Below are 22,793 nucleotides of genomic sequence, written 5' to 3' on the forward strand. Positions count from 1 at the left end.
CCGGGGGCCCGCGGCACCGCCCCTCCCAGGTCCAGGTGGTCCCGGGGGCCCATGGATGCCAGGTGAAGGTGGGCCAGGGGGCCTGCGGCACCCCCCCTGCCGGGTGGAGGCGGGCCCAGGGGCCAATGGCTGCCAGGTTGAGGTGGGGCCTCGACCAGCAACCACGTGGGGGGAGCTGGGGGCAGAGCCTCGCTGCAAAAAAAAAGTGCACCTTATAGTCCAGTGCGCCTTATATGATCTACAAAGTTGCGAATTTTACCGACTCCCGGGGGGGTGCGCCTTGTGGTCGTGAAATTACTGTACAAGGCACAGTGACACAAGTAACTCATCAGTGTGGTCTTTGCCTCCGAACTAATCCTAAAAACTTTTCAAAGCCTAAAGTTGGACAAATTGGGAAAGGTTGTGGACCTGGGCAGCAATGGCAAATTGATTTTACGGAATTGCCCAGAAAAGGGGGGTATTGCTACCTATTAGTATTAACAGATGCCTTTTCAGGACGGCCAGAAGCCTTCCCTAACCAGACAGCTAAGGCACGAAAAGCGACCAAGGCACTGTTAAAAGAAATAATACTATGCTTTGGAGTCCCAGTCAATATATCTTCCGATAGAGGGCCACATTTTACACAAATACATGGTGGCCCTAAATAAACAACTTAAAGAAATTGGAAAATATGTGACTGGGGCCCAAAACAGATAATTAGATGGGCTGGTACATGATGTACAACCTAGGGATTAAGTATATGTTAAGTCTTTTGCAGAGAAAACTTTGGAACCACAGTGGGAAGGACCATTCCAGTCCTCGCCACCTTCATAGCAGTCAAGATCAAAGAACAGAAAGCTTGGATCCATCACCCCTGAGTGAAGAAAGCTCCTGAAGAAATTTAGAAGATTGCACCAGACGATGGAGACCTGAAGCTGAAATTTACCAGGATCAGCGAGTAATGGACTTAAGTTATCATGGACATAATGTGAACAGTTGTGACCCTTGTGGTCATTGCTATAACTACAATCCCTACTCTCGTAGGGCTTTTAGCAAAATGTTAAGGGTCACAAATGCAAGTATGTGGGAAAGGAAAAATGTTTAAGGTATGTGAATTTGCATTCGTAAAAAAATGGGTTCCATGAAACTGACCATCCACTTATGGAACTCATCCAAGTTGGTCCTAGATGCTGTGACAAATGCTTGATCACGTGTCCTAAATTTAGACTTAAAATTGAAGGGTGCGCAGCAAAAGGGTTTAATCTTGATTTTAACATCACTGAATTGAGTTTCACAAATCAAAGCCAAACAACTTCACCAGTGTCAAAGAGCACTGTAACAATGTAAACTCTGATTATTTCAAAAGAAAAAGAACAAAAACTGAGCCAGAAATGAGAATGCAAGTACAGTAATTTCACAACCATAAGGCGCACCGGACTATAAGGTGCACCCCCTGGGAGTCGGCAAAATTCGCAACTTTGTAGATCAGATAAGGCACACCGGACTATAGGGCACACTTTTTTTTTGCAGCGAGGCTCCACCCCCAGCTCCCTCTGCGCGGTTGCTGGCCGAGGCCCCGCCTCAACCCGGCAGCCATTGACCCCCGGGCCCGCCTCCACCCGGCAGGAGGAACGCCGCGGGCCCCCAGGCCCGCCTGTATCCGGCGGGGCCGGGGCATGCCCGCCGCCTGTCTGGGCGAAGGCTGTGGCCGCCGCCCCTCTGTGCCATCTCCATGGAGCCAGGGGGTGCCTGTGTAGGGGCCGTGCCGCCTGCACGAGGCCGGGGGGTGCCTCTGGACGGACCGTGCCGCCTCCACAGGGCCGGGGGGTGCCTGTGTAGGGGCCATGCCGCCTCCACGGGGCCGGGGTGTGCCTCTGGAGGGGCGGTGCTGCCTCCACGGGGCCAGGGGGTGCCTCTGGAGGGGCGGCTCCGCCTCCACGGGGCTGGGGCGTGCCTCTGGAGGGGCGGCTCCGCCTGCACGGGGCCAGGGGTTGCCTCTGGAGGGGTGGCTCCGCCTGCACGGGGCCGGGGCGTGACTCTGGAGGGGCCATCCAGCCTCCACGGGGCCGGGGCGGGCCCGCCGCCACTCCGTCCCGCCTCCACCTTGCAACCATGGCCCTACTGGCTCCCCCCGTGGCTCGCAGCTCTCACTTCTGGGTAGGCAAATTTTTTGAACTTTGTCCATCAGGTAAGGCGCACCGGACTATAAGGCGCACTTCCGGGTTCCGGGGAAAATTTTAGTCAAAAGGGTGCGCCTTATAGTCATGAAATTACTGTAAGTGCTGCTGCCACTTGGCCAGAATGTGCCCCATTTCTGAAAACTCTTTTTATGGATTGTACTGATTGGACTGCTTGGCTTCAAAGCTGTAGGCCTTCTAGTTTTAAGAAAAAGAGACATTTCACTGAAATATTAAGAATGAAATTGAGAGTTTTAAATACAATAGATTCAAAACTGTTAATGAACAAATTAATTGTGATGGAAAGTGATTTGGTTATATTATAGCAGTCTTTGCAATATTTTTTTGTTAGCATTAAGTAACAATTATTAAAATTAACCAAAATATTACCAGAATAGGAAAATATAGAAAAGCAAGATCAAGAAGTAATAATTAAAGCACTAAACACAGCTAGTGTGAAAATTTCTCTAGCTCTTAAATGTACTTAAGCACATATGTGGATGCAGTTATTTGCTGCCACAGTTATCAAAGAAGGTAAGAGCATTCCCTGATAAAATTTGTAAAATTGTTTGGGCTAATGCCTCTGAAATGAAAAAAGAACTTCAATCTTGGTAGGTCTTGGTCAATTTTACTTATGACCCTGTAACGAATATGATAGCAGACTTCGATTTAACTATACACAATGCATCTGTGAACTTGATACATCCAATAGTCGCTCTGAGACTAAACCATGAAGGGACTGTATTGTACGCTTCCGAACATAGAATGTGGGCATGAGAAATTGAGGAAAAACGGCAAACCATTAACCTAGAGCCCTGTTCTATGAGAAAGCAATTGGGATATATATGTGATGGAACTTTAGAATATGACAAAATATTTGCCTGAACACAAAACAAAGCATTTGCCACTTTGAAATGCATCTGACCAACCGGAAAACTTCACTTGTGTATATAAGACAAGGCTGTGTCTGTCTCAGAACAGCATGTCCCACCATAATGATAGACGATCAAATCGTATCAAAGGAACCCTAATTGCTTGGCTACTAAAACATCAGAAATTAATGAAATTTTAATGCAGGAAAAAGACGATCATGCTACATCATGACGCAGACACCATACAACAGGTTTTTATTCAAAAAACACCTGTCTCATCATTGGTGGGATGTGCTATTTAGATGGTCACCAACCACAACCAGTTTACTTGTTTGGAACTGGAGGATACTATTACAAGTAGCAAACTCAGCATAGCTACTGAAAGCGTATAGCTTGGTCTTAAAAAATCGCTGCCATGCGTCTTGAATAGAAGAGGAGAAATCCCCATATTGAGTAAAAGAATTTACTCATTTCAAAGGAGAAGTGGGGAATGAAACACTAATCTTAAAGAAATTACGATTTTAGTTAAATGTTAAAAGAAACTGGGCTTGAGATAGTTACCTGAAACTTAAATAATCGATTGCCTGTCAATTTATGTTTGCTTAGCTGTGCTTGCAATGGGAAAGGATGAAACTAGTAGTTAGGTCCAAAGAACACAAACAATTGCAACCAGAAACTCATTCTTTGCAAAACTGGAGTTGCCCCAAAAGCCATTTGTATTGTCATTAATAGAAAAGGTCAGGGCAAGGAAGACTCGCCTTACTTCCTTCTTTTAAGACCCCTCCCCACAAAAACGACCCCAGACTTAATTCAAGAAGCCAACCACGCATGCTTAATAGCTATTCAAGCTAATTACCATAGGAAGCAGGGGATGGGAGGGGCTGGTATTATGAATATGTATTTGTTTGAACCTTTTGTCAATAAATAGACTCTGTGACCACCTGTAATTTTGCAGTGCATATTAGGGGGCTACCCCACACTGCTGCCCAGAGCTGAATAAACGTACCCTTTCTAACTTTAAATTGTTAGAGAGTCTTTTGTCTGTCAGAGTTGAGTATTGGTATTAGACCAATACTCATATTTTGGTAAATCACTGAGATCCTGGCACAGCTCCAGCATGGCCTGGCTGCAGCCTCTGCATCCCCCGTGTGAGATCTTAACTCTTTCAATGCTCAGAGAAAACTTGCAGACCTTCAACCCTCCCTTGAGTGAGAGGAAAAAGATCAGAGAGAAGGCACCAAGGTCAGTGAAGCAGGAGTCAGGTTCCAGATGGAAGGAGAATAAGGAAATGCCATCAATTTAGGCTGAAAATCCTTTTGTAAGCTATGGACAGAAGACTGTACTACACTAAAAATTCCTATAAATCGTAAAGAAAAACATTGGGGGTTGGAGTGCCCAACTTGTAAATCGTGAGCAAAGGCACCTGTGTTGTAGACCCTTTGCCCTGAGGGAAGAAGGGGGATCTCTTCCTGGGGATGAAGTATAAACAAAGAAAAAGAGATGAAGAGAACCTTTACTTTTAAACAGTTCATTGTTAAAAGTAAATACCCCATGAATTTAACATGACCCATAAGCACAGCTCTGGGAAGGCTGTAAAAATGGGAGGAGTTTCACGATTGTAGATTGCCGGGTGGCTGCTGTTTGTGGAAAGTGAAGCCACAAGAGAGCTGTTTTTTCTTGTGAAGAAATCCCTATAGCCTAATAAGGGGAAACTCCTCTCCCTGGAGTAAATGGAAAAAGATTATTTTTAAGTTGGTAACTGACTGAAATGTTTCTCTATGCTGTTGCTAAGAAAGAAAGTGTGGGAGAGGGGAGGAAGGGTGGTCTGAAGGTTTTGTTCTGAATTTATTATTTCTTTATATTGTTAATAAAGTTTTCTTTACACCCTTTATGTTTTAGGCCTGCCTTGCTTTTGCTCCTAATCCTATCTCACAGCAGAAAATGAGTATGTTGAAATTAACAAATCTAAACCACTACACTGATTGGTGTTTCTGCCTGGTTCAAACTAAAACCAGGACACCCATCCATGGGATTACTTTCACTCAAGGACCTGGGTGCACTTGGTGGGTAATGTGGAAGGATGGGGAAGTCTGTGTGCCTCAAGGGGATTTGATTTGGGGTGAGAATTGCCAATAAATTAAACTGTATTGTGTTAATAACTATATAACACTGTATTATCACCTCTGTGGCAGCTATATGCATCATCACGCTGGGCACCTTGTGACATCCATTTTTGCCACATCCATTCTGGAAATATGAACCTGACTTCCCTCTGATTGGGACATTAATGAAGAATGAACTTTCATAAACCAGAACAAGCACAGCAGTGATGGAATCAGAACTGGCTTCAACATGCGACGTTCCAACACGATCCACCATCTTTCCTGCCTGAAAGACTGTTAGAACAGATGGACCCCAAAGTGATGGACTAAATTAACTCAATGGACTTTTATAGGGATGTTCCTTAGACTAAGGGAATGATCTGTCTGTATAGCTATCAAAAAATAGGAAAAGTGATGGGATATTGGGAAGTGTGGGACCTGGCATGATCCAAATGGTATGGAATAAGGGGTGGATACTGTCCTGGTTTCATCTGGGATACAGTTATTTTTTTTCTTAGAAGCTAGTAAAGTGTTGTGCTTTGGAATTTAATATAAGAAGTGTTGATAACACACTGATGGTTTGGTTGTTGCTAAGTGGTGCTTACCCTGAGTCAAGGGCTTTTCAGTGTCTCATGCTCTGCCAGTGAGCAGGTGCAGAAAAAGCTGTGAGGGAGAACACCCAGGACAGGTGACCTAAACTGGCCAAAGGGATATTTCATACCACAGAACATCATGCCCAGTATATAAACTGGGGGATTTACCACAGTCCAGTGGAATTTTGACTGCTGTGCTAATTCCAAGCCTCAATTTAGGCCTGGAATTAACACCTTCCTGTTTGCCATCTGTGCCTGTTGTGATGGCTTATCTTATGAGAACTTCCCTCTTTGACAGTATTTTGAGACAAGTGTGCTGGTTTTACATTGAAGTCACCTAGGAGGAGGATATACTCCGGGTTTTTTCTCTATGAGAACTTCCTCTGTGAGTTGATGAGACCAATTGGAGGCTAATTTAATAATTGACAGTCTGGGAAACCAATTGGAAAAGCTAGTTTGACCGTGACACACATTTTAAAGTGAGCAAACTGAAAAAAAAAAAACAACCTCTTTCTTTTCTGGTCTTTTCACCAGGTAACAGTGGCCCGGCCCAGCCCCCTTTCTCCATGCGGTCTGGATGGGCAGGGGTGGGCTTGGGAAAGCCGCCGGGCCGGTTCACGACCAGGAGCCCAGATGGCCAGGGGGAAGAGAGAGGCGGAGAAACCCTTTGCTAATATCCTAGCCGTTTCCTCCCCTTGGCATGGCCACAGCGCGACGGGGCCCTGCCGCCAACTTGGAGGAGCCGTGAGGAGGCAAAGCCCCCCAGCCACCCACGCGGCCTGGGGGAAGGCAGCTGGGCTCCATTTCAGCAGAAACCCCCCCTCCCCCCTCCCACGCATGTGCTTACTGGGTTTTGCAGTTTCATCCAGCCTCCCCCAGCAGAGCCTGCACGGCCTGAACTCCTAACACAGGTCCAGCATGGCCTGGCCCAGCCCTATGCACCTTCTGTGTGAAATTTTAACCCTTCCGATGCTCTGATGAGACTCGCAGACCTCCTATCTTCCTTTGAGTAAGAAGCAATAGAGCAGAAAGAAATACACTAAAGTCAGTGAAGAGCCCAGTTTCCAGATGGGAAGAGATTGAGGAGGTGCTGTGAAAGTTGGCTGAAAAAACTTTTTGTAAGCTAGGGGGTGGACTGTACTGCATTGAAGATTCCTATAAATAGTGGGAAAAAAACATGGGGGGGTTGAAGTGTTTGAGAAAAAAGATCCTTTGCCCCGAGTGAAAGGGGGATCTCTGTTCCTGGAGAATGAAGTGTGAACAGAGGAATTTGAGGAAAAATAGATGGAGAGAACTTTTGCTTTTCAACAGTTTACGCTTAAAAGTAATACCCCATGAGTTTGACATGGCCTACAAACACAGCTCTGGGAAGGCTGTGAAGATGGGAGGAATTTCACGATTTGCAGATTTTTCCCAGGTGGATGCGAAGCGTGAAAGTGAAGACACAAGAGAACTATTTTTCTCTTGGAAAAAATCCCTGTAGCCAAATAAGAAGAAACTCCTCTCCTTGAAGTGAACGGAAATGATTATTTAAGTGAACGACTGACTGACGTGTCTCTGTATGTAGTTGCTAAAAGATGTGGGAAGTGGAGGGGAGGAAGGCGTAGTCTGAAAATCTTATTCTGAATTTCTTATTTTCTCTCTGTTGCTAATAAAGTTCTTCTTTTTACCCTTTTAAGTTTTAGGCCTGCCTTGTTTTTGCTCCTAATCCTATCTCACAACAGAAATTGAGTATATTAGAACTGGCAAACCTAAACTAAACCATGACACAAGTAAACTGCATTCTTTAAGTCCTGACAGTGCTCAAGTGCTTAGAGCCAGAGCTACCTCCTAAAATAATGTCTGGATTTGGAGAGCTCCTGAGATTCCCAAGAAATATATACAGTAATTTCACGACTATAAGGCGCACCCTTTTGAATAAAATTTTCCCTGGAACCCGGAAGTGCGCCTTATAGTCCGGTGCGCCTTATCTGATGGACAAAGTTCAAAAAAATTGCCTACCCGGAAGTGCGAGCTGCGAGCCACAGGGGGAGCCAGCAGGGCCATGGCTGCCAAGTGGAGGCGGGGCGGAGCAGGGGCGGGCACGCCCCGGCCCTGTGCAGGCAGAGCCGCCCCTCCAGAGGCACGCCCGGGCCCCGTGGAGGTGGGACGGCCCCTCTAGAGGCAACCCCGGCCCCGTGCAAGCGGGACGGCCCCTCCAGAGGCACGCTCGGGCCCCGTGGAGGCGGAGCCGTCCCTCCAGAGGCACGCCCCGGGCCCGTGCCAGGGGAGCCATCCCTCCAGAGGCACGCCCCGGCCCCGTGCAGGCGGAGCCGTCCCTCCAGAGGCATCTCCCGGCCCCGTGCAAGCGGGACGGCCCCTCTAGAGGCACCCACCGGCCCCGTGCAGGCGGAGCCGTCCCTCTAGAGGCACGCCCGGGCCCCGTGCAGGCGGGACGGCCCGTCCAGAGGCACCCCCTGGCCCCGTGCAAGCGGGACGGCCCCTCTAGAGGCACCCCCCCCAGCCCCGTGCAAGCAGGACGGCCCATCCAGAGGCACACCCCGGGCCCCGTGCAGGCGGAGCCGTCCCTTCAGAGGCACGCCCGGGCCCCGTGCAGGCGGAGCCGCCCGTCCAGAGGCACGCCCCGGCCCCGTGGAGGTGGAGCCGCCCCTCCACAGGCACCCACCGGCGCCGTGCAGGCAGCACGGAGGGGCGGCGGCCATAGCCCGGCCCCGGAGAGGCAGCACGGAGGGGTGGCAGCCATGCCCCGGCCCCACCGGGTACAGGCGGGCCTGGGGGCCCGCGGCACCGCCCCTGCCGGGTACAGGCGGGCCCAGGGGCCAATGGCTGCCGGGTTGAGGCGGGGCCTCGGCCAGCAACCGCGCGGAGGGAGCTGGGGGCGGAGCCTCGCTGCAAAAAAAACGTGCGCCCTATAGTCCGGTGCGCCTTATCTGATCTACAAAGTTGCGAATTTTGCCAACTCCTGGCGGGTGCGCCTTATAGTCCGGTGCGCCTTATGGTCGTGAAATTACTGTAATTTTACAAATCATCAAAAATGTAAAAAAATTATATATTGACACAAAAACAAATATGACAAATATACCAAAATTAAAAAAAAAACAAAAAAACAAAAAATCACAACCAATACTGGCATATTACACAAGGAAAAGAGGCAAGAAGGGAAATTCAGTGGAATACAATAGGCATAAGAGCTCGCTCAGGAGGGAAAGGAAAAACCACAAAAAAAAAAAAAAAACAGCAGCAGCAAAACTGCCCCACTTGTTGCTATCCCAACACTTTCACATCTCCCACTGAACCACTATAAACCACTACAGCCAACCTCCTCCCAACATGCCACTACCCTCCCTAAGCACAGCTACCCCACCAATGCATTTCCCCAAGGCCACCACAGCCACCAGCCAAAACTGAAAACTACAGTGGGAAACATGCTGCACTCAGAAAGCGAGGAAAGGAAAGCCATGACACCACATAAAGCCACTCACATGGCAGCACCCATCCACACCACCACCAAGCCTGACCAGGCTCACATTCAGCACTCACAGCCCCATCCAGGCTGTGCTCACAGACCTACAGCCCTGCCTGTGGTATGGTACCCTGGTGCTCCTGCCAGACCTCACCACTATGGTAAATGAGACTGATAGTACTGTAGATTTAATCAGCATATGCAGTTTGATAACAAGGATGCCCTGGCAAGAGCAAACAGAGCTCTGACTGCAAGAAGATTGAATCAAGTCTGCCTTATGGGAAATAAGATTTTACTAAGTCAAAATGTAAGGTTTGTCTATGTGATGTTTAACTAGATGATTGTAGTAGAATATTACCAGCCTTCCTGTAAATGGTATATAAGCACATGTAGTGCTCAGTAAAAATAGGATTCTGATCACCATTCAGTGTCCCCATCTCTCATCGTTGATACACCACCACCCATGTCTCTGCAACACCACATTCCTCTGGGACAGCCTCCATCTCCTTCAGGCCGTGGCTGCCACCACCAGTAGGCATCCTTTCCCTTCCCCAAAACCCTCCTCCACACCTACAGCAGCTGCTGATACCACACACTGCATCCTCCCGAAGTTCTTCATCACCCTTAGCAGCCCAAACACCCCTGCCCATCACCACTGGGATGCCAAGATATGGCATTGCATCCTGCACCACATCCAGCAGCTTGAGCAGTATGTGCCAGCCAGTAGCATACTCTTTGAAGGCCAAGGACCCTGCAACCTGCTGCTCAGCATCAAGAAATATTTGGGGTGCATCCAGGACTTCCTCTGCACCCACCACCACAGATCCTATGCCTGGGGGACCACATCTGCTTAGAAGCTCACACCTGCTTTCATCTCCACAACCACACCCACATCATGTGTGATTAGCCCAACTACCCTGACCAACATGCAGAGCTCCACCCATGCCACCATCACCACTTCTGGATCACTGCCCCATCCCCACCGCTGTCCTCACACCTCCACAATCGGTGGCAAGATCCACCACAAGAACAGCTATGGACCCTGAGCCTCCACTGGCTACTCATTTATTCTATTTAGTTTGAAAAGGGTTTTTACCTACAGTAATTTCACGATTATAAGCTGCACCATTTTGACTAAAATTTTGGTCCGAACCCGAAGTACAGCTTATAATCAGGTGCGGCTTATATATGGACAAAGAACGAAAAGTTGCTGTTTTAGTTTGAAGGACAGGTGTCTGCTGAGAAAGGCAGGAGCTTCTCTTTGAAATGAAGAATGTAAACCCCCTCCCTCCAAATTATTATAATTTTGAAATCAAGGGGCTTTCAGGCAAAGATATGGGAATTAGGAATAACTTTACTAGGGAAATTAAAATAGAAATACAGTACTACAAAGAAACAAAGAACAAACCCTGACAAAGTCAGAGTACAACCTGACACCCCGTCAGGCAGGGTGTTGGTAGCAGTTCGATTAAATGGTGGTTGCAGTCCTCCTGCAGTGACAGATGTGATTCAGTTGAAGCAGTGGTCCTGTAGAAGGTGCAGTTTCCCTCTAAAGGTCCAGTGGTGATGTGGAGAAATCCAGTTTTCCTCTGGAGTCCAGTGGAGAAAGGGGCTACCTTAGTGCCCCAAAACCTCTGTTTTTATTTTGGTAAGAAATGTTGGGCTATTTCCCCAGGCTGGAGTAACTTCCAATGGGATGCAGTAATTTTATCAGTCACACAGTGGGACTCAATGGGCCATTACAGAAAATGACTCCCTGGAGGAAGGATGGGTTGTGAAAAGATAAAGAACAATGCCCCGCCTGGTTTCAATGGATGGCCCATCAGTGGAATATCTCCCACAGAGATAAGGATCACTGCCCCCACCCTCAATAGATGGTGATAGAATATATACTTTTATCACACTCTGTATTGGAACGTGTGGCTTATAATCAGATGCGGCTTATATATGGACAAAGAACTAAAAGTTACCAACACCCGGAAGTGCGGCTTATAATCAGGTGCGGCTTATAATTGTGAAATTACTGTATTTATTCATTTATTTATTTGACAGAAAATTTAAACCTGTTGCAAAAAAGCATGTCGATGCCTCTTGTCTCAGGAGCACAGGGACAAGCCTTTGGGGTGGGGAGAAGTGACCTCCACTCAACACCTGCTCCAAACAGAGCTCTGCTGTTCCCATGCTCCACAGCCCTGTGCACTCTCTGTTTTGACATCTCCCCAAGAATGAAATTTTCTCAACTTCTTTGGAAAACCTCCACCAGGATTTAGTCATCATCATCAGACTCATCTCTTCAGGCTGTATCTCCTCAACATTTTCCACCTTCCATACCAGTTTAGACTGACTAGAGTCAGTAAAAGGAAGGCATGGACCTGTTGGAGAGTTGGAGTTGTTCAGCCTGGAGAAGGCTCCAGGGGAAACCTTATTGTGGTCTTTCAATACTTAAAGAAGTCCTATAAGACAAATGGGGACAGACTTTTTAATAAGGCCAGTTGCAATAGGATGAGATATAATGGCTTTAAACTAAAAGAAGGTAGATTCAAACTAGATATAAGGAAGACTTCTTTTATGCTGAGGATGGTAAAACACTGGCACAGGTTGCCCAGAGAGGTGGTGGATGCCCCATCCCTGGAAACATTCAAGGCCAGGTTGGATGGGGGTCTGAGCAACCTGATCTAGTGTAAGATGTCCTTGCTCATTCTGATGGGGGGGGGGGGGGGGGGGGAGGGAGTGGTGTCAGAAACTGAATGTTTTAATTTATGGCTTAAACCTCTTCATGAAGGACTTTTGCCTATTATAGCAAAACTGTACAAAAGGTGCAGAGAAAAACTACCAAGACCCTGAATGGATGGGGGGGGGCGGGGGGGGGGGGGGGGGGGGGGGGGGGGCTGTACTGCTCAGGGAAAATACATTCACAGAGGGATCAAGCTTAGCACCTTTGGGGTAGAGAGACCACAGCCCCGGGGCAATCAGCTGCCAGGCTCTAACAGACCCTCACACCAAAGGGTGGGGGAGAGGAAGAGATGCTTTGGGTGTGTAATGAAAAAGCCTCTGGTTGGGGCAGTGAAGATCCATCCTCCATTGTGCAGAGGAGCTCAGCTGTGGGGTCCCTTCATCCCAGGAAAAGCTGCATCCACGTGAAGGACAGCAGATGGGGTATCACGGACCATCAAAGGCCCCACTCCAAAGGGGTCTCCAGACCCTGCACCAGAGCACTGCAGCATGATGCAAAAGATATACAGTGTTGCAAGGGACAGTGTCAAACTTGCCCTCCCCAGAGGAGGCTCCTGAGCATTCCCACCTGGCTCAAACATATATTAATCCATGGGATGCAATACTTTGTGGCGGCAGTGGGCAGCGGGGGACTGTCACCATCAAGAAGACCAGATGGAGAGGAACGACAAGATGTCCTTGGGACCCCTGTGTTATAAGTACATATTATATTATTGGGTTTTCACAAATATTAAAATGAATGCTATATGTATAATGTTGGAAAACTTTGCTATATGAATATAGTTTCTTTTAGTTCTGCTATTAACAAAACTTAGAAATAGTAGTGTGATAAAAATTCTTCACATTCTTGAATTATCCTATCTGAATGAAGATGGGTGATAAACACCAGAAGTCCAGGGAAGGAATTTATTGATCTCTGTTATCAGGGAATGCCAACAAGAAGGAGCCATAAGGAAAAAAAGAAAAGTTTATTTACAGGGTGAGGGGGGAGTGATTTTGAATAATGCATGAAGGTCTATGAATATGCAACAGGTTAATGCACGTAAAGAAGTGTTTTCTAAGTTAGTGTGTGCTCTTGGTTGAATGCCAAGCACCCAGCCATATAACCTTTTGCTTTATTGCTTGTCTCTTATTGTCTTTTATTAAACTTTTTTAAATCTACCAGGAAAGTGAACCTCGCTTTTCACACCCAGAAGGGTGACATGTTTCTGCCTAACCCCTGTCACTCTCTCCCTGTCCACCCACCCTCCCTGCACACCTCTTTTTCTATTTGTATTATTTTTCTCTTTTCTTTCTCTTTGCCTCTTTTACTATGAAATAAAATATATCAAGGTTTTTTGGCAACAACATCTAACCTCGTTTGATTTTAATTGTGTTTTTGGGGTATATTTTGAACCTTTCTGGGTCCAATCCATTTTATTCACAGAGGCTTAGTTTCCTTCGTTCTTCTGTGTTAAATTGGTTTTTAAGAGGGATTGAATTAGATGAACTTTAAAGATCCCTTTCACACAATCCGTTCTATGATTGCATGAAGAAGAGACACAGGAGAGATCACTTTGACTAGGCTGAATTCAGCTACTCTTGCCACTTCAGGCACTTTTCATGCCAACTGTCTCGTGTTGCTTGAAAACACCTTGCAGCATGAGCTATTCTAGGGCAACATAGGCAAGGTCCTGCCATGGACCTCCAACATCAGTGTACCTCCTGCAGGGACAGTGTTGGAAAATATACCAAGTTTAAACTTTTTTATTTTTTAACTTAAGTCAGGTTTGTTCGCCTTTGTCCCTGGGGGAAGGGAATTGAAGTTTCTTTCCAGTGTATTGCTACACGAGGTATGGCAGGACTTCCTCCCTGCTCCTCTGTACCACAGATGGCTGGTGCAGATGGGAGAGATAACCCAGGCAGGTCAAAAGCCCAGCAAGGGGTCATCTGGTTCCAAAAGGTCTGCAGCCCGACCAAGAATCAACATCTTGATATGGAGAGCAGATGTAGGAAGAGATAAAAGAAAAATAAATATCATTGACCAAAGACACTGTTCTTTATGACTATGAAAGTCACACAGATTATCAGAGAGGTAGAAGCCTCTTACACATTCCCTGGAAACCTATAAGATGGCTACTTCCCGAAGCCTGGATGCATCTTCATGGCTACTTTTCCAGAAATTGAGTAAAAGGATTTTAATGTGTGTCCCATCAGCAATTGAATGGTAACATACATTGAATCCTAATCTATACTATTTATTTGCTAGCTGTAAATAGGTACCTTTAATTGTACACTTGAATCCTAAGTGGTATGTAACAAAAGTTGAACCATAAGTAACATTGTAACAAGATGTGCAGGTAAAGCAAGCAAGATAACAAAGAAAGCAAGATGGCAAGGCAAGTGAGAAACTACATCAAGAAAAGACAGCACGTTTTAAAGGAACTTATAAACTGGAAAATTAGCTAAAAACACCTTTGACTGAAAAAACAAGAAGCACCAGGCATGTGCTGAAGATAGAGGTAAAAAGTTCAACTGTGAGGAAGACTACAGAAGCCTTCATCAAAAGACCACCACAGAAGGAACTGACACATGCATGAAAGCAACAAACTGTTGTAAAACCATGACACAGCTTTATGCAAATACGAGGATGCTAATGATACGTTGCAATTGTGATGTTGCGCAGGAGAACTTTTAAAATGGAACTGAAGGCTAAAGAGGAGGGAGTGAGTTTTTGGCAGAAAGATCCCCCTCACTCCCAGCGTTGAATAAACAAATACCAGCTCGGTAGCCATCTGACTATAGAGTTTTACTTTATTACCCAGTTTTTGGCTTCACACTGTATGTTATCTACTAGTAGTTCCCTTTTTTTTTTTGTTTCATACCTGTTTAGTAATTAGTCTATTTAAAGTAATAATGTCAGTTAATTTTGTATCTATTAAATAAATAATTAATTCTATAATAAACCTAATCGGCCATTATTAAAGGACTTGTAGATGAGAGTGGGTTTTGGGGTGCTGGCTGCCCCAATAAGACTACTGTCTGCTGCCAGAGGCCTGGGCAAAAGGCAAGGACTTATCTAAACTCTGATAACTATTCATAGCACAGGTGGGGCCTGATGAACTTAACATCTCAACAGACTGGGAGTAGCACAGAAGATACACAAAAGATAACGGCCGTTAACAGACCATCAACTCCAAACATCATCCCTGGTATGGTGGGAGACACCTAGTCTGGAAAAAGAGAGATAAGAATGAGGACCTAATTAGCATAGGACGAAAAGAGATCTGTAGCCAATATAAAGCCAAATACTAAGAACTACATAACTTGGAACCAATGAAATTCTGTGGGTTTTGACTGTATAAATATCTGAAAAACCTAGTAAAATTCATGTGTCATGGAATGGTTTTCTCTGCACAACCTGGGCTATGTGTAGCTGAAATTATTTCTGTTGCACATCCTGGCCAGAAACAAGTAATGCCTTGATTCTCTAACACTAAAAATGTTGGTGGAGGGTGTTATAAATGACAATTGAGGCTTTTGCTTGTTAGAAATAACTATGTAGATCCTGTCTTTCACTATTATAGGCTTTTGTAAATTATTTTGATACAGAACAGATTACAATTATTTGTAACTGCTTTTGATATAGTATAATTTGTCAGCCTTTTATGGTTAATACCCTAATCCCTGTATAAATTGTATATCTTAGTGTGATAAATATATATTATAGTTTAAGCTTTTGCAAAATATTAAAAGAGGCCATGTACTGTGTATTGTAACATAAACTATTGCAGAATTGCAGTTGTAAAATAATAACTAATGCCTTTATTTTTGTAAGTAACTGATGATAGTTAAATAGCTAATGCTGACTGATAGTACTTGTAAAAATGGCTAGAACACCTGTATGATAAGACAACATTGAAAAAACCAGGCAAATAACACCTAACGAGCAAGGAGGAATCTACTCCTTACCCTTCGGCTATCATTAACTGTCAAACCATAGACCAGGGGGCCTTGTAAAAAAATAAAATATAAGACTGTCAAAAATCACATCTGCATTGTGGCACATACTCTGAGAAGATGAGGTCGGGGTCAAACTGAGATAAAGAATTCCTGAAACATGTAAACTCAAAAGAATGTTTGAATATGTATAATCTTCATTAATATGCACTTGAGCAATGCAATGAGAAAGTATATAAGAAGAGTTCTTATAGATAAGTGGGTGCTTCTGGCAGTTTTACCAGGCACCCCAGTGCGGGATATTGACCCTTTTATCTCTTATTAAACTTTAAAAAAAAAAATTATTTCAGAGTGAGGTTTTTTTCTCACACAGTGCGATATATATTATAAAGTAATTAGTGTGTTATGAAAGATGAATCATGTTTGTATAAATAAAGAGTTTAATAAAGTAACTTTAGGAACACTGAGCCACAGTGAGAAGAAAAGATTACAGTAATTTCACGACTATAAGGCACACCCTTTTGACTAAATCTTTTACCCGAAACAGGAAGTGCGCCTTATAGTCCGGTGCACCTTATCTGATGGACAAAGTTGCGAAATTTGCCAAACCGGAAGTGCGAGCCGGAATGGGGGGGCGGTGCCGCGGGAGCACCGAGTCGCGAGGGGGGGCGGGAGCAGGTGGCCACAGCCGACAGGAGCCAAGAGGGGAGGGAGGGAGCCACCGCCGGCCCGGGCCCGGGTGGAACAAGAAGCCGGGCGGCGCCACCACGGGCGCGGGGGGAATGACAAGCCGAGTGGTGCCGGCCCTGGCCCGGGTGAGGGGGAAACAAGAACCCGGGCGGCCCTGGTCCGGGCGCGGAGGGAACGAGAAGTGCGAGCCCGCAACAGCCCTGAGCAGAGCCCGTCCGGCAGCGGCATCGAAGCAGCGGCGGCGAAGCCCCTGCGGCCGCCAAAAGGCGGTGCTGGCCGAGTCCCTGTGGCAGCCGAAAAGTGGCGACGGCGAAGCGGCAGCGGGGAAGCCCCTGCGGCTGCCAAATCGCGGCGGCAGGGAAGCAGTGGCGGGGAAGCCCCCGCGGTCGCCACATCCTGGTGTTAGCCGAGCCCCCGTGGCCGACAAATCGCGGCGCCGCCGGAGTCCCCGCGCCCGCCGAATCGCGGCACCACCGGAGCCCCCGCGGCCGCCGAATCGCGGCGCCGCCGGAGCCCCTTGCAGCCTCCGAAAACGTCGGCGGCGAAGCGACGGCGGGGAAGCCCCCACGGCCACCGAATCGCGGCGGCGGGGAAGCCCCCGCGGCTGCCGCATCCCGGCGCTAGCCGAGCCCCCGTGGCCGCCGAATTGCGGCGCCGCCAGAGCCCCTTGCAGCCTCCGAAAACGTCGGCGGCGAAGCGACGGCGGGGAAGCCCCCACGGCCACCGAATCGCGGCGGCGGGGAAGCCCCCGCGGCTGCCGCATCCCGGCGCTAGCCGAGCCCCCGTGGCCGCCGAATTGCGGCGCCGCCAGAGCCCCTTGCGGCCGCCGAAAAGCGGCGGCGGTGAAGCCCCTGTGGCCGCCGAATAGCGGCGGTGGCGAAGCGGCGGTGGGGAAGCCCCCGCGGCCGCCGCATCCTGGCGCTAGCCGAGCCCCTGCGGCTGCCGAGAAGTGGCAGTAGGGAAACCCCTTGCGGCTGCCAAATCGCGGCGCTGGCCGAGCCCCTGCAGCCGCTGAATCGTGGCACCGGCGGAGTCCCTTGCGGTCGCCGAATTGCGGCGCCGCCAGAGCCCCTTGCGGCCGCCGAAAAGCGGCGGCGGTGAAGCCCCTGTGGCCGCCGAACAGCGGCGGTGGCGAAGCGGCGGTGGGGAAGCCCCCGCGGCCGCCGCATCCTGGCGCTAGCCGAGCCCCTGCGGCTGCCGAGAAGTGGCAGTAGGGAAACCCCTTGCGGCTGCCAAATCGCGGCGCTGGCCGAGCCCCTGCAGCCGCTGAATCGTGGCACCGGCGGAGTCCCTTGCGGTCGCCGAGAAGCGGCGGCGGGGAAGCCCCCGCGGCCGCCGAAAAGCAGCGAGAAGTGGCGCAGCCCCGGGGAAGTGAAGTGGCGCGGTCGTGGGGAAGCAATGGGAAGCGCCGCCGCCGCTGCCGGTCGCAGGGAAGCCAGGACGCAGCGCGGTCGCGTGGTGGGAGCCAGGTGCCATGAGCCGTGCCAGCCGGCGCCCGGGGCGGGCGGGAGTGCCAGGGCCCGCTGCACGGGGATGGCACCTGGGGCTGCATTTAAAGGCTACACCGATCTATGAAAAATGTTTGCAAATTGAGCACCTGCCAGCAATTCGTTACTTTGTTGCGTGCCGCGTGGCTCCTCACTGCAAAAAAAAAAGTGCGCCTTATAGTCCGGTATGTCTTATCTGATCTACAAAGTTGCAAAATGTGCCGGCTCCTGGGGGGTGCGCCTTATAGTCCGGTGCGCCTCATGGTCGTGAAATTACTGTACTTCACAGGATTCCAGCGCTGCAGCTGCTAACAAAGCCGCAATTAGCAAGTTAATAGAACCAGCCCCAAGGGAGCTGACTTGTTATGAGGCAGTCCTGGAAACTCCCTGGCCATGAGTACTTGATAATCACCATTAATCAAGATAACCAGGGTCCTCAGGAAGACCTACATTTCAATACTCAGTTCCCATAATCCAAAAACGCCACACATCAAAATTCATCGCTACCCAGAAACTGCTTTGTCCAGTCCACTGCAGAGAAAGGAGACTACATGAATATGGGAATCCACGGCAGAAAAAAAGGACTTTTGCCCCAGGCCAAAAAAACTGTATAAAAATGGAGTGCCCAGGACGGCATTTGTGAACACAGGGGAATCCGATGTGATAGACGTCGCATCAGCATATGTGTTCACCCAGCGCTGATCCCAGGCTCGGTGTTGTCTTTTTGATTGTGGCTAATGAGGACTGTATTTCAGTTGCAAAAATAAAAATTGCTTATTAAATCTTTTCAATTCGGCTCGATTCATTTATTATCTATAACACAGAGGGTTTATTTCTTTCCCCACAGTTTCGGTGACAACAGCAGCTGGGTATGCCAAAACATTATGCATATGCAGTACCCAAAGCACAGCACTCCCTGTTGCAGACAGGTAGAGATATTATAAAAGAAAGGTCTTATAAAATATGGTTTAAGCCCTGCTACTGTAGCTAAGCTACAAGCAGCTTATAAATTTTCCTTATGGTAACTTAAAAGTATGCAGTTAACACAAACTATTCTTAGAGAGAAAAAAAGTTTGCACCTGCATTAACAATGAATCTGTCCAATGAGAATCAGTAAAGAAAATATGTAAACATATCTAGAGAAATTTGATAGACATATACAATAGCCTTTACCGACCAATGAACTGAGTTTCACTGTATTGCTGACCAATTAGGTTTAACACAGTGCCTTCTGTTATTTCCTATAAATATGAGCTATGTGAATAAAGAATGAGCTTCCCTGCTTGAAGAAACTTGAGTCCTGTCTGCTCATTATTGCAACACTCCCCAACACAACACTGCCTGACAAGACCACCACACATTTTCCCTGCTCCAAAAGCTTTGATAAAACATATGACAACATGAGATGCTTCATAGTGATTTGTGTCATTATAGAAATACACCATGGGATCAATATAAACAAGAATACTAAACTCAAAGTAAAGCATGGACATGAGACACAGTAAAATATAATAATTTCATTATATTTGTAAAATCACTTTGCTGTGAATTGCTAGCTTTTTACTGTTATGTATTTTTTGCCACTGTAATTATGTATTGTACCCACTTTTAATGTATAAAGAAAATGCAAGCTTGCGAAAACATGACAGGAGTTGTTACTGCTGTTAACCTGCTTGCTAGGAGTGTAACCTGAGAACGTGTTCCAGCCTTTTCTAGACCTGGTGGGGGCTTGTAGCCACTGCTGCTTGAATCCTAGCCAACATGTTCGGGCTTGCTCGGACTTGTACCCCAGCTCAGTGGGCATGACACGGCCCCATCAGAAACTGCCTATAAAAGGGCCAGTGACCAAAAGTAGAACGGACGTGTTGGTGGAGCACAGACTCCCCGCATCCCCAGCGTTGCTTGCCCATTCCTTATCAACATACCTGATTGTGGTAATTTATAACAACAATAGCTCTCATAGAAGTAGAATGTGATCCTTTCTGTTGGAAGGGACCTTAAAACTTCAGCAAGTGAAACCACCACCTCCTTCTCATACTAGAGCTCTAACTGGATTAGTTGGTTCAGCTCCATCTCCAGTGGACTCTTGGATACCCCTCCTCTTGAGGCACAGGGGCTCGAGGCCATCCCAAATGCAAGACCTTTTGCTTACAAACAGCCTTAATGGGGGGCATTTTCTTCTTTGCTCCTCAGCCATCTCAAGCAAAAAGGTAGAGAAAGCACAAGACTCCTGTTACAGGCACACATATATGGGGCCACAGCCAGGGACCCAATCCAGCAGGACGAGGAGCAATATATATACCCGAAGGAAAAGTCTTTCTTCCTTATCCTCAGAAGCTTCAAACATAGGAGCTGGGGTAGCTGTATCCAAGAACACATCCAACAATCAAGTGTCTACACCCAGAGCCACCTCCTCAGAAGCTGCCACCACCACCGCCCCCCCCCCCCCAAGGTCCTTGGTCCAGGAGGGGGCTCCCCAGGTTCTTCCAAACATCATCATTTCACAACCCTTCCAAATGTGAAAAGATCAGCTAATAACAAAGGTAACACACAAGGGAAACAGACCACAATCAACACCAGGTCATTACAGACAGAAGAGACTCACTTGGGCAGAAAAGACTCAACCACTGCCCTGGGCAGCCTGTTCCAGTGCTTGACAACCCTTTCCATGATATCCAGTCTAAACTTCCACTGGTGCAACTTGAGTCCATTTCCTCTTGTCCTATCACTTGTTCCATGGGAGAAGTCACCAACACCCACCTCACTACAATCTCCTTTCAGGTAGCTGTAGAGAGCAATAATGTCTCTCCTGAGCTTCCTTTTCTCCAGGTTTAACAACCCCAGCTCCTTCAGTCACTCCTCCTAAGCCTAGCCATAACTGCACTAAGAAACCTACACTCTTGACTAGAATTTTCAGCATGCTTTATTTTCTGGGTTATAAAATAAAAGTTGCCTGAGTTTGAGACAGGTGATCAGACTGTGCAACTGGACAAGGTTTTGTCTAGGAAATTCTGTATTTACCTTAGAATATCTGACTGTCTTTCCCCAGACTCCACATGAAAGACCTGGTTCTGACTTGGACCTTTATTTATAGCATTCATCCAGTGATACTTCTTTTCAGATCACTGCTTGTTGCTCCATTTCTGCATCTAGAGATACACTGAATAACTTAATCCAGTGACTTTTCTCAGTAACATACTACCAAATGTTCTCTTCAAGATCCTTATCCTAGTTTTCTGAAAACAAAATTATTTACCTTTCTGCAATCTAGACTGAGGCTCTTTGTGAATCTAACTCTCAGCTTCACTCATGCCACTTACATTCTCGATCCAGGTAAAGAAGAAAACTTCATATACTCTCCCTCCTGCAGCTCACCTGCATTTGTTGCCATGATACACATGCAAAGATCTCCACCTATGAGTGTTGGAAAACATACCACTTTAAAAAATTATGTATAACTTTCGTCAAGGGGTTTTGTTTGCCTTTGCCCTGGGAAAAAGAATTTTAAATTTCTTTCCAGGGCATAGTTCCACCAGGTGGGGTCTGATGAATTCAACATATCATCAAACTGGGAGTAGCCCAAAAGATAATGGGCCATCAGCGGCCATCTACTAACATCTACCCTCAGATGCCACCTCTGGCAGAGTTGGAGACGTGGTCCAGAAAGGGTTGATAAGAAAATTGAAGAATGAAGATCTAATTAACATCGAAGGTGAGCAGATTTGGATCCAATGGGAAACTGAATACTGGGAGTTGCTCAACTCTGGACCAATGAACTTTAAAACAGTGCATCTCTATGAGTTTTGGCTGTATAAAGTTTGGGACAAAATCCTGCAAAAATGTGTCATGGAATGATTCTCTCTGCACATCCGGGATATGTGTGGATGATATGATTTCTGTGGTACATCTTGGCCAGAATAAAGTAATGACTTTATAACATGAAAAATGTTGTTGAAGGTTTTTTGTCTTTCCCACAGTTTCGGTGACATGAGCACCTCCAAAACCTGTCAGATGCACCCACTGATGACTGTCAATTTGTTTACTTGCTGTTCAATCCTATCTCTTGGTAAAAGAAAACATTGACACACAGACTTCAACTAGATTAGACAAGATGTTATACTCTCCCTATAACAATTAAAAATTTCTCCACTCAAAAGCACAGAGCACATTTGCTTCTATTCGTAAATTGACATTTTCACTGTATCAATTTGTACCACCTAGAAAACTGGATGATTAAAAACACAGCAGATAGAACATAGAGATAAACTCTTAGTCACTATCAAATTAATTAATTTGCGTTGCACAAATGATCAACACTGAAGATAACTTGTTTCAAATGAAATAAACCAAGCCATTTACTTACCATTGGCAGCCTGGATTGAAGCATCTGGAGATCATCATAACCATAAATCTGCTTAAAGACAGATAAAAAATAAAACATTATAACACATTTCTCTGATGATGATCAATTTTGGGCTCTGTTTAAACAGTTTGACCTAGGCCCAGTCTATTTTAAAGATGTTGTGGTGGTTTGTAAAGGTTTCCTGAAATTTTTACCTGTTGAGACCTGGGCAGCCCCCCTTGGACCTGACAGGGACCAATCAGTGTCAGATTTTTAATATTGGCACATTGTTACACCAATGAGAAAGTTTATGCATCTTTGTGAAGCACACATGTAAAGACAAAAAGGCCCTGGAAAGCTCTTTCCCTTCCGGCTTCTCAGAAGGTAATAGCCTGGCTGGGGCCAAGCCCAGCGTG

At 46.9% G+C, this 22,793-nt stretch overlaps 1 protein-coding gene across 5 annotated transcripts in view; it reads right to left on the minus strand.

Moving 5' to 3' along the window:
• The window catches only part of LOC117005092 (ubiquitin-associated protein 2-like), a 222,010-nt gene that overhangs the window by 49,816 nt on the left and 149,401 nt on the right, over nucleotides 1-22,793 (minus strand). For 3 of the 5 annotated variants that reach the window (XM_033076364.1, XM_033076366.1, XM_033076362.1), the window contains exon 21: nucleotides 22,399-22,449. In XM_033076364.1, the coding sequence (XP_032932255.1) occupies nucleotides 22,399-22,449 (51 nt within the window). The remainder of the gene's footprint in view (nucleotides 1-22,398; nucleotides 22,450-22,793) is intronic. The other 2 variants (XM_033076365.1, XM_033076363.1) reach the window with 1 other exon arrangement.

This window comes from Catharus ustulatus, chromosome W (assembly GCF_009819885.2).
Source record: "Catharus ustulatus isolate bCatUst1 chromosome W, bCatUst1.pri.v2, whole genome shotgun sequence".
Taxonomy (NCBI): Eukaryota; Metazoa; Chordata; class Aves; order Passeriformes; family Turdidae; genus Catharus; species Catharus ustulatus.